The 12,285-nt window shown below is 36.2% G+C and overlaps 1 protein-coding gene and 1 long non-coding RNA gene across 2 annotated transcripts; both read left to right on the top strand.

Moving 5' to 3' along the window:
• Window positions 1–1,853: 1,853 nt before the first annotated feature.
• LOC111903934 (uncharacterized) lies at window positions 1,854–3,449 on the top strand. The gene is made up of 3 exons (XR_002854359.3): window positions 1,854–2,223; window positions 2,413–2,554; window positions 3,106–3,449. It is a non-coding gene; the product is annotated as an uncharacterized LOC111903934 (long non-coding RNA).
• Window positions 3,450–4,512: 1,063 nt separating this feature from the next.
• Window positions 4,513–8,097, top strand: LOC111903935 (formin-like protein 1). The gene is made up of 4 exons (XM_023899700.2): window positions 4,513–6,470; window positions 6,552–6,760; window positions 6,843–7,087; window positions 7,173–8,097. Exons 1-4 carry the CDS (start codon window positions 4,918–4,920, stop codon window positions 7,944–7,946), a joined length of 2,781 nt encoding a protein of 926 aa, XP_023755468.1. The 5' UTR covers window positions 4,513–4,917; the 3' UTR covers window positions 7,947–8,097.
• The last annotated feature ends 4,188 nt before the right edge of the window (window positions 8,098–12,285 follow it).

The following is a 12,285-nucleotide window of genomic DNA, read 5'->3' as shown; positions in this document are numbered from 1 at the left end:
ACACGACGAGCTTTAACTACGGTTTGATGTAGACCAGAGCAAAATAGGTGGGACTACACTAAAGAGGTCTTTTGCCGGAAGACGAGGGGAAATAGTAGTGTGGTTGATTTTTGGTCGTAGGAGAAGGTCAGAGGGTTGCAAAGTGTCCAGTAGAGGAGACAAATGATGGTAGTGATGGTGGATGATGGTGACATTATAAGTGTTGTAGATCTTTTTTTGAATGACTAACACACAAACCTATAAAATTCTACTTCTAAACTACTTATTTTGTTAACATGAGACTTGAACCCTCAACCTCTTAGGGGATGAACATATTTTCAACATTTGATACCTCTAGGTCAAAAGTCCCTTTGGGGGAGGTGTTGTAAATCTAACATGGAGACGGTGGGAGTTGGATATTGAAGGGTTTTAATAGTCCGAATAGTGAAGGATAAATGTTTTTTAATAAATAAATTATTATTTTTAAATAAAATTTATATAAAAAAAATAATATAATTTTTTAGATCAATTTTCTTGAGAAATGCAACCATAAAAACTCACCACACAAGAAATAAAACTACATAGACCAAATGATAGATGTTTTGATAATTATATGAATCAATAAAGAGAAGTTGAGTAATCTAACCACAATTTAGTTGGTTTTTGAGATGTCATTTTCAACTTCAAAATGGCTTATTGACTTATGTTGATAAGAAAATAAGTTTTTCAAAAAGTGTTTGGATTAACTTTTATGAAATGAAAAGTCAATAAGTTATTTTTTAAAAAATGTTTGTCTTAACTTATACATGTTTTAAGGGGTATTTGACTTTTACAACCTGAAAAGTTATAAGAAGTTTTGAAAAATTAGAAATCCTAACTTATTAAAATCTCATTTATGAAAGTTTATGTGAAGTTATTTTAAAAATCATTATTATATTGGCAAACACTTTTTTGACTTATTGACTTTTCAAAAAGCTAATAAGTCAAGAAGTTATTTTTAGATGAAATCATAACACCATCTTAAATTCTTAATGTGTATTTGAATAAAAATAAATAAATTGTTTTTGACAAAAATAACCACCAAGTCCGGAATGAACATTCCAAACCGAAAAAAAACATTTTTTCTGACAAAATAAATATATTTTGGAATGACATTCCGGAATTTCAAACTCAAATTTTGGAGTTCGAAAAAAATCTGAAATTCCAAGAATAATTTCGAAATTTCGAGCAAAAAATATTTTTTAATTAAGTCAAACAAAAAATTAAACAAAAATACTAAATTTAAAATATACACGATATTAAGATATAAATTAAAACAATGATATTAAAGATTTTCAAATAGACACTTCCAACATTAATAAAAAGAATTTGCTTTGAAAAAACCAATATCTCTTTTTAGAATTTAAAGATCAAACACATTATATCTATTCTAGATACAAAAGTGGGTGACCATTTCTTTTGCTTTTACTCCCTTTTACTCCCTTCAACGTTTGCTTATTTTTCATTTTAACTCTTCGATCATTTTTAATTTTTGGCAAATTAGGTCCCCCTTTTAAGTTTCTTTTGTTTTTACTCCTTTCCATTTTTCTTATTTTTCATTTTCACTCTTTAATCATTTTTAGTTTTTGGCAATTTAAATAATCCTACTAAGGGACTGTTTGTTTGCCTCTTATTGCCTCTTAATAAGAGACATATATGAATCTTTTCAATTAAGAGTGTTTGTTTATCTATTAATTTCATATCTGAATATGATATTTACCTCTTATTCGGTCAGACTTGTTATCACATCCGAAAGAAGAAAAAAAAGGGCCGCTTCCCATTTTGCCCTAATCACATAAACAGCTGCCCCCCCCCCCCCCCCCCCCCCCCCCCCCCCCCATCGCACACAAGACACAGACGCAACCTCTGAGGCTTCGACCTCCTTCCAGTGTCAACACCACCTCCGGCACCTCCCTTCGCCATCGCCTCTGTTCTCTATTCTTCCTTTAGTGTCGGCCACTGCTTTTGCTGGTACAGCTAGCGTCGTCAGCAACGAACGCCTCCAACGAGCCCACTGCATCGTCGACTCTCTCGGCGAGTACGTCACATTCACCGACGCCGGGGTCAGATTCAAAATCGGAGAGAATCGTTCCGCCAGTGCTTGCTCAAGTTCCAGTTTCTAATTTGACTTCTTCGTCTTCCATGAGTTCATCTTCGCCTGCACGCAAAAACGGCAGGATCAGGAGTTCGTTGATACGTAACCTGGTGAATTATTCTTCTCTGCTAGAATTTATATGTATACAGTCATAATCTGAGCGGGTATATAAAACTAAACTGTGGTCTATTTCCTAATTTTCCATTGAAACTCAAATTTTATCTATGTGAGTTAAATGTACTGAACTTATCACTTGAATCCTGTTTTAAAGTCTGTAATGTCATGTTGTTATTCTACAGGGAGCCCTCAGAGCATCTATCCCGCATTTTAATCTTTAGTGTATGATGATGTCACGTTTATTTATTAATGCCGCTTGCACTTTTATGTGTGGTGTTTGCATCTTATGCAATAACATTAAGGAATGAAGTCACGAAACTTAAGGTATCAAGTTCTTTGACTCTGTACTCTTGCAAATAGATGATTTTGTTAAAGCCAATTTATTCTCCATATAGGAAGAGAATTATGATCTTCATAGAACTTGTTTGAATAAAGACATTCCTCATGATGAAAGCACATGCATTTTCAAACATGAAAGTGTTTGATATATGTGAAGTTTGCTTCGATTTATGTTATTCTAATATCTGATTTATTGAAGCATTTTCTTGATATTGATAATGGAGAAGAAGAACCTGATGGTTTGTTTTCCGATTTTTGTGGAATTTTTTGTGTTTATTTCAAACCCTAAATCACAACAGTTGGCTATGATGTTTTGGTTATAAATTTTCATCCAATATGAAATGCTCTTAAAGTTTGATTGATGAATTGGTGTATAGTTGTGTTTATATATACAGTTAATGAAAATTATTATATTTCTTGTCCTCAAAAACATTTATGGTATATAATCGTGTTACGAAGATTTGATTAATAGTTGAATGTAGACTTTGAAGCACAAAAAGAGCCTAATTGTATCCCCTTTGGTTTGTCTATGACAGATAATGTTGAAGCCAGAAGAGAAAGTGTGCAAGCCAGGGTTTTATGTGCTACATATATGGAAGTATTCAAATGGAAAATGTGGTCATTAGATGATTAATCTTGAATTTGTTTAATTGATCAAGTTTCAGTTGTTATTATGGTATTTAGATTAGATTTGCAAGTAATAGATTCTGGTCATTAGATGGTTACTCTTGAATTGGTTTAACCGATTAACTTTTAGTTGTGATTATGGTTTTTAGATTAGCAATATTTTTCCATTTTCATTTTCAAGAACATATATGATTGTGTTTGTATACATTATTTCGTTATTTTTAATATAAAATTGCAAGTGTTTTCTTTTGTACGATGTTTTTATATTTTTTAGTTATTCAAAAAGTTGGTTTAGTTATTTTATAAACAAAAACAATACATAAGGGTAAAATGGTCAATTTTATAATTTGGTATAAAAATTCAGAGGTTCTAACCAAACAACATGTTTAAATCCAGATCTTAAAAATTCAGACTCTCTTAGAAATTCCGACCTCTTAAAAATTCAGATCCTACCAAACAACCCCTAAGTTTCTATTACTATTATCCTCGTATTTTAGTAAATAACATTTTCAACCCTTCACCTTTTAAATATCATATTCACCCCTGTATTTGAACTTTAAAAAATGTCAATTTCACTCATTTTATTTTCTAAACTTTTGTTTTATCTCCCATAATATGTATAATTTGATTTTCCTACACTTATCACTCCTCTGATTTTTCTAACCTTTCATATGTGTTGACATAAATTAGAGGTGGTGAATGTTTCAGCGTAAATTGTTTCGGTGTAAATTTATAACTTTAGTTTGTTTATTTAAAAAAATTAATGTACCTGTTGGGATATAAATTCGAGTTCGTCAACATTTAAATGTATTTTTTTTTATTTTCGGGATTATTTTTATACATATAAGCCGGATCACATATGATACGTTTTTAATTATTTGAACTTCCATTCATTAACTTAAAAAATTATTACTTATTTATTCATGTCATATATAATACGGTTTTATTATATTTATTAGCATTGTTTTGACATCAGACCATTATGGTTTGTTAGATTAAGTTTTTCTAAATTCATGTTTCACATATAGCAACTTATTTTTTTTATCACTTCTCAATTATCAGTTGCAACGCGCAGCGTGTAAAACCCTAGTTCCAAAATAAATACAGTCATTTTCCAAAATTGTTTTTTATTTTTTTAAAACTTGTTTATAATAATTTACTCAATTTCGGAATTTTGTATCGATCTATCAAGGTAATCTTTTTTTTTTTTAAACGGCAAGCTTACATTAAAACTAAAACTAGTTAGAGGCTAAAGGATACAAAAATGGAGAGAAAAGAAAATAAACAGGAGACAAAACAAATCTATGAAGGTAATCTATAAAACCGACCGTGTAATTTTATTTAAAATTAAGTTAAAATGAGAAAGTAATTGGACGTATCGGTATCCAATTTTCCATTGAGAAACGCGCCACACTACCAAAAACCTAAATCTTTGTCACGGCTTTTTGCAAACCTAAATTTACAAATCCAGAAAAACAATGCAATTTTGAATGCATAAAGTACACGTGGTTGAAACAACAAGGATCTTAATATGTCAATAATATCTCTGGAGTTTTCTTAGCAAGAATCTTAGCTGGAAACAGTCCTCGAGTCCTCGGGGGTCAGAACGAACACTCCCCATCCCATCACTGTAAAATCTTTTAACGCATTAGCACTACACACACACAGTAAAACACAGAGCGCCATGGAAAACCCTGTTCTTTGATATTCAGCCTTCAATCATGGAACCTCTTGCTAACCCTCCCATGAGAATGCACAACTTTTTCTTCCTTCTCGTGTTGACATCCACCTGCGCCACTGCCACCACCGTCGTCGCCTCCCTTAACCGCCGGACGCTACACGAACCTTTCTTCCCGCAGGACCCCCCAATACTCCCTCCGGTTCAACCTCCTTCTGCTCTGCCACCATCTTCACCACCATCGTTAGACGTGCCTTTTTTATCTACCCCAACCCCAACCACAACCCCAACCAATGACCAACCATTCTTCCCGTCTTTCCCATCACCGCCACCGCCACCTCCTCAGCCGTCTGCCTCCTCTTCCGCCTCTTTCCCGGCCAACATTTCCTCCCTTAATCTCCCCACCTCCCCGAAACCAAAACGCGTTTCATCCAAACTCATTCCCATTGCCATTACTCTCGCCATTGCTGCCGTTGTTGTTCTTTTCATTGTTGCTTTCTTGAGGATTAAAAAGCGAAGGTATTCTGACGATTCTCAGTCGTTAAGTGATGAAAAACCTCAAAGATCTTATACTAACAGCGTGTTTAGTGCCGCTGCGAGTAATGTTGCAAGTGGTGGTGGAAATAGTAGTTATAATCGAATCCCGAAGCTCAATCGTCCGTCGCAAACGAGCTCGGAGTTCCTTTATCTAGGCACGCTTGTTAATTCTCATGGTGGAGTCGATGCTACTGGTACCAGTGGTCGTCATAATCGTGGTGAAGAGGATTCGAGTTTGCAAAAGGTGGGTTCGCCGGAGCTCCGCCCGTTACCGCCGTTAAGTGGTAGCGGTGGCGGACGTAGTCAAACTATTATGCAAAATGGATGTTATGAAACCTCTGAGGTGGAATCGAAAGACGAAGAGTTTGACGAATTTTACTCTCCGAGAGCATCGGACGGTGGTGGATCCGGTGCTAGACGAACTTTTACCGTCGCAGCGGCGACCGGTAATTATCAGTCGCGTAGGAGTATTGGGTCGGTTTCTTCTTCGTCCTACTCCTCGTCAAGTTCAGGATCTCCGGCGAGGTCCATTTCGTTAAGTATTTCTCCACCGGTTAGCCTGAGCCCGAGAAATTCAAGACTGAAATCGCCAGACCTTGTTGCAATTCAAACTGCTCCTCCGCCGTCTCGACCACCTCCACCACCACCACTGCCGCCGCATCCTTTAATAATCCCGTCTCCGGATGTTGGTTTGAGTAAGAACAGCTTAGAGTCGTCACCCAGACTATCAAACTCATCAAACGATCAAAGCTCTCCTCTGGCGAGAATCCCGCCACCGCCGCAGCCACCGACGAAGCACAGAGAAACCCTAATTCCCACAACTCCACCACCATCAACTCGGCTGAATCCACCGGTTTTGATCAAACCTGCAAGACATGTGCCTATATCTAGCCATCAACCAGTGATTTCTCCTACAGAAATGTTGCCGATAAATCAAGAAAATCTTGAAACAAACGAGAAAACCCCAAAACCAAAATTAAAACCTCTTCACTGGGATAAAGTGAGAGCAAGCTCTGATCATGAAATGGTGTGGGATCACCTCAAATCCAGCTCCTTTAAGTAAGAAACCTGTCGATATTCTCCTCCTTATATGTTTTTGTCTGTTCTTCTCATGTTATGATTTGGGGCCATTGATAACAGATTAAATGAAGAGATGATAGAGACATTATTCATCGTAAAACCACCTAATGCAAATTCAAACGAAAAATCAACAATCAAACGCCAGATTCTTTCCTCAACAATCAGCCATGAAAACCAAGTTCTCGATCCAAAGAAGTCTCAGAACATCGCAATCTCATTGAGGGCACTTAGCGTGACAACTGAGGAAGTTTGTGATGCACTTTTAGAAGGTGAGCTTCTTCATTTCCATTTACACCACACCATAATTTACAAACGACACTGTATCAATCACATTATGCACCAATTATACAGGCAATGCAGATACACTGGGCACCGAGCTCCTTGAAAGTTTAATGAAGATGGCTCCAACAAAAGATGAAGAACGGAAACTTCAAGAACATCAAGATGATTCACCTCTCAAACTTGGTCCAGCTGAGAAATTTCTCAAGGCTGTTCTTGATGTTCCTTTTGCATTTAGAAGAGTCGGGGCAATGCTCTTTGTTTCCAATTTTGAATCAGAAGTCGAATACCTCAAACAATCGTTTCAAACTCTAGAGGTAAATTTTATTTAACATCAATTGTAAATGACAATGTTCATGATTTAGTGTTTTAATAGCTCCCAAATGTTTCAATCTAAATCAGGTTGCTTGTGAAGAACTTAAAAACAGCAGGATGTTCCTAAAACTGCTAGAAGCTGTGCTCAAAACCGGAAACCGTATGAATATTGGCACAAACCGTGGAGATGCTCAGGCATTCAAACTCGATACCCTCTTAAAACTCATTGATGTTAAGGGTGCTGATGGAAAAACCACCCTCTTGCACTTTGTTGTTCAGGAGATAGTTAGAACTGAAGGTGCCCGATTTTCAAACACAACTGCTAACCATGATGACAATCAATGCCAGAAACTTGGTCTTCAAATTGTTTCTAGTTTGAGTTCGGGTCTTTCAAATGTCAAGAAAGCTGCTGGAATGGATTCAGAGGTTCTGAATGGGGATGTGGTGAGACTAACAAACGGGATTGCAAATGTTATGGATGTTGTTAGATTGATTGAAGCAGGAGGTTCAGACAACAAGACGTTTTCCAATGCAATGAAGAAATTCTTGAAGATAGCACAAGAGGAGGTCATCAAGATTCATGACCAGGAAGCGGTGTCACTTTCTTTAGTCAAAGAAATCACTGAATATTTCCATGGAAACTCAGTGAAATTTGAAGCTCAGCCTTTTAGAATCTTTATGGTGGTGAGGGATTTCTTGACTGTTCTTGATAGGGTCTGCAAAGAAGTTGGTTCCATAAACATAAACATGGAATCCACTCAAAAACTGCCAGTATTGGTAAACCGAGGTCCAGTTTTTGATGGATTTCATGGAAAGCGACAGTACAGTTCTTCCGATGATGAAAGCTCTTCTTCTCTGTAGGTGTATTAGGTGGTTAATCTGCTACTTCTGTCTTGTTCTTTGTTGTTGTATTTACGTAGACAAATTTAGATGATTTTGGGTAGGTTTTGACGCTGGAAACTCACTGTAAAAAAGCTTTGGATCTAATTAAGTTGGTAAGTTAATGAAGAAATTAATCACTGTAATTGTTCTTGAAGAGAGCATATTCCTAGGCTATTGGTTGTTGACAATATATTATTACATGTTATCTACTTAAAATGTCCATATTGTCATCCTAATCATATCTTTATGTTATATGTGAAAATGAGCAATGAACAATATTTTTGATGATTCACCTGGAAATGGCCAATACCAAATCTCCTATATTAATAAGGGAAAATGACCTTTGAGGGTAATAAAGTATTCGTCTTGTATTCATTAGGTCCCTTATCTTTTTTTTGTCTTTATTATACCATTGAACTTATAATCCCTGTTCACCAAAACCCTTGATACCGGTTGTTGTAGGTTACTACTTATGTGGATATTACGTGGCATTATGTGCCATAAACTGGGCTTATTAATTGCAAAGTTACAGTACTGCATCGTTCTTGCCCGTTCTTGCCCTAGATCGACATGTCTTCTTCTTCTTCTTCTATTTCTTCCAAACGAAATGTTGAATTTCAACCTGAAAACCCTTGTTACTGTGGGTTGCCATCTCGTGTACGAACTTCACGAACTAAAGACAATCCTGGAAAAAAATTTAGATTGTGCCCAAACTCCATGGTAAAGCAATTGTTTTTTACTTTTCGTTTAATCTTCTTTCTTTAACCAATTTGTTACTTTTTTCAAGAATGAAGGACCAAAATGCAAGTTCTGGGAATGGTTGGAGCCTGAAACCCCTGAAAATGAAGTCAATTCTGGGAAGGACAAAAAAGAACCGTGCAATTTAACCCTCAAAGTTTCTATATTGGAAAACGAGATCAGCATATGTAAGATGAAGATGGAACAAGAAAATTTGGTTGTTAGACAAGAGTTTGAAAAACTCAAATGGAAGCTATTTACTCATAAAGTTGTGATGATTGTGTTGTTTCTGTTGTTTGTGTTTAAGAAGTAGTTTAGCCCTTAATTTAACCCTTAGTTTAGCTGTATTCAAAGACTAAATGTAATCCTTAATGTTGTAATTTGTTTGATGTATTATGACTAAATCTTTTTGATTAATGATAGTTTGATGTTTTGAGTGCTTTCCAAGAAGTATTAATTTGTTTAAAAGGTTAATGAATTGGACATGATGCATGGGTAAAATGGTCCAGATTAAATTTGGCAGTCAATTGTTATTGTGTTGATGTGATCCAAGGGTAAAATGGTCCAGATTAAATTTGGCAGTCAATTGTTATTGTGTTGATGTGATCCAAGGGTAAAATGGTCCAGATTAACCACATTGGATACATCAAACATTTCTTAATGTATTAAGACTAAATCTTGGCATTAATCAATTGTTAATGTCTTGATGTGATCCAAGGGTAAAATGGTCCATATTAAATTTGGCAGTCAATTGTTATTGTGTTGATGTGATCCAAGAGTAAAATGGTCCAGATTAACCACATTGGATACATCAAACATTTCTTAATGTATTAAGACTAAATCTTGGCATTAATCAATTGTTAATGTCTTGATGTGATCCAAGGGTAAAATGGTCCATATTAAATTTGGCAGTAATCAATTGTCAATGTGTTGATGTGATCCAAGGGTAATATGGTCCAGATTAACAACAACAACAACACCAAACTTTGCTTAATGTAGTAATACTAAATTTACTTGATTTATGATAGATAATATAAGATTAAACAATCTATATGCAAATAACCGTACACCAAAGCATATAGATAAAAGACAAAGTTGTAATATTCCATCAGCATGTGCACTATTACAAAAGTTGTGCCCACAGTTGTCCTAATATGTCAAAAGATGTGCCATGTGCCATGATTCTTAAATTTTTCCCAATTACATATTTATAAGACTAAAAGTTTGTCTTTCCAAATAAAATCATTCCAACACCATTGGGTTGTGTCCAGTGCTTCCTTCTTTCTTCAAAACCTTCCTCCTCAACCCTATCTTGGTAATTCTTTCCGAGTATTTTCGTATCCTCTGTCTAGTTGCAACTGGTTGAGCAGGGACATCAAAATCTGGATGTGGATCATCTACTTGAACTGGTTCAACATGTGGAGCTGGTACATCAACTGGATCCATTGGATCTGCTTGAACTGGTTCAACATGTGGAGCTGGTACTTGAAGTGGATCCACTGGATCTTCTTGAACTGGTTCAACATGTGGAGCTGGTACTTGAATTGGATCTACTGGATCTGCTTGAACTGGATCAACCTGTGGAGCTGGTACTTGAACTGGATCCACTGGATCTGCTTGAACTGGATCAACCTGTGGAGCTGGTACTTGAACTAGATCCACTGGATCTGCTTGAACTGGATCCACTTGAACTGGTTCCACTTTACCTGCTATACAAATATGTAGCTAATGAGTTGGATGTTCCATTTAAATTATATTGTTTTAATAGCATACCTTTCTCTTTTTTACATTTTTTAGGTTTCTTGTTTTTTGGCCTTGAAGTGGATGCTACATCTGCTGGTCTAGTAGGACATGTTGATCTATTGTGGCCCCTTTCTCTACAAATAGTGCATCTATTAACTGAACCTGCTTTTGAGATAGTATGCCTTGTTTTCCCCTTGCTTTCCATCTCAGATTGATCTTTTTTCCTTTTAAGGGTTGGCCTTCCTGGTAACCTTCTTTTTTGAGGAGGCAATGGCTTCATGTAGGGAGCTTCAGGCCACATGGAACTACCATTAAGTGGGTTAATGGTATGGTTGTAACAAGTCAAGAACATGGCTGTATGGAACCATGGTGCAACATAATCCTCTGCATTCCTGTTAAGGTATGAAATGGCTGCCACTGCATGCACACATGGGATACCTGATACTTGCCAAGATCTACATCCACATGTGTTGTTGTTAAGGTCCACAGCATATCCATCATTTCCAATCCTAACTTCATATTGTTGTATCCCAGATGGTATAACACCCCAAAGTCTGCCCAAAAAAATAAGAAGTTCTATTAATCTTATATATGAGACATATAATATTAATATAATAGAAGTTATATCATACCTTTGCTGTTTCTTTAGCTTTGATATCTTCAACCTTATAGATGGACATATTTTTAAATTCCCCCAACTTTTTCCCTCTTGCAACATTTTATAAATCCTCTCCATTGCATAAATCCTTATCTCTTCCAACATGGTGATGAGTGGCCTTTTCCTAGCAAGATCAATAACAGAGTTGAAACTTTCTGATATGCCATTCTCATAAGCATCACAAGCCCTGTCCACTTCAAAGAATGCCCTGCACCAACTTTTAGGGTCCCTTTCCATGAGGTGTTCATAAGCCAAAGGGTCAATTTTTTTTATGGAATTCATTTCTGCCTCAAATTTTGGTTGAGTAGTACTAGCAGCTGCTGCCCAAAACAACTTCCTATATTGTTCACATTTGAATCTTTTCTTGAAGTTAGCATAGATGTGCCTAGCACATTGTCTACGCTCTGCTGCTGGAACCCTTTCTTTGACAGCCTCTATTAATCCCTGAAAGAAAGCATGAAATAGATGACATAACAAAAACATTCAACTTAAACAAAACAAAACAAAAATATACCTTGTGTTGGTCTGATATGAGGGTCAATCCATGACCAATTCCCATTTCAATGTCATCCAGAAGGAGGTCAAGAAACCACTTCCATGTTTCCTTATTTTCAACTTCCACCACAGCCCATGCAATAGGGAAGATGTGGTTGTTTGCATCCCTACCCATAGCTGCTAACAGTTGACCTCTACATATACCCTTTAAAAAACAACCATCTACCCCTATTACCCTCCTACATGCTGCAATCCAACCATCCTTCACACCCTTAAAACAAACATACATTTTAGAAAAGTAGGTTGTGGAATCAGACATGACATTCACATCTATCTTTACTGTTGAACCAGGATTTGTCCTCATTATTTCTTCTCCATAACTCCATACTTTACCATAATGTTCTATCAAACTACCCTCTATCTCATCCAAAGCATATCTCCTAGCATTTCTACATTGAGTGACACTAACAATCAAGTTAAACTTTGTACTCACTTTGGCCTTCATTTTCCTTATGCTCATTTTAGGGTTCTTCACAAGTTGATTCTTAAAATGCATTCCAATCCATTTATATGTTACAATGGAACCAAGTTTGAAGACTCTTGAACAGTTATGTTCATCAACTAATGACTTAATTTGGAAAGACCTTTCACTGCTCATCCAGGAAGCCCACAGTCTAAAAGGAC

Source organism: Lactuca sativa, chromosome 9, assembly GCF_002870075.4.
Source record: "Lactuca sativa cultivar Salinas chromosome 9, Lsat_Salinas_v11, whole genome shotgun sequence".
NCBI lineage: Eukaryota > Viridiplantae > Streptophyta > Magnoliopsida > Asterales > Asteraceae > Lactuca > Lactuca sativa.
This window is presented reverse-complemented; position numbering and strand designations above follow the sequence as displayed.

What these genes read in the sequence shown, in the direction of transcription:
- LOC111903935 (XM_023899700.2), top strand. Translation starts at nt 4,918, where the DNA reads ATGGAACCTCTTGCTAACCCTCCCATGAGAATGCACAACTTTTTCTTC. An exon ending in CTCAAATCCAGCTCCTTTAA is followed by an intron (nt 6,471 to 6,551) that starts GTAAGAAACCTG and finishes CATTGATAACAG; the next exon opens with ATTAAATGAAGAGATGATAG. An exon ending in TTGTGATGCACTTTTAGAAG is followed by an intron (nt 6,761 to 6,842) that starts GTGAGCTTCTTC and finishes CCAATTATACAG; the next exon opens with GCAATGCAGATACACTGGGC.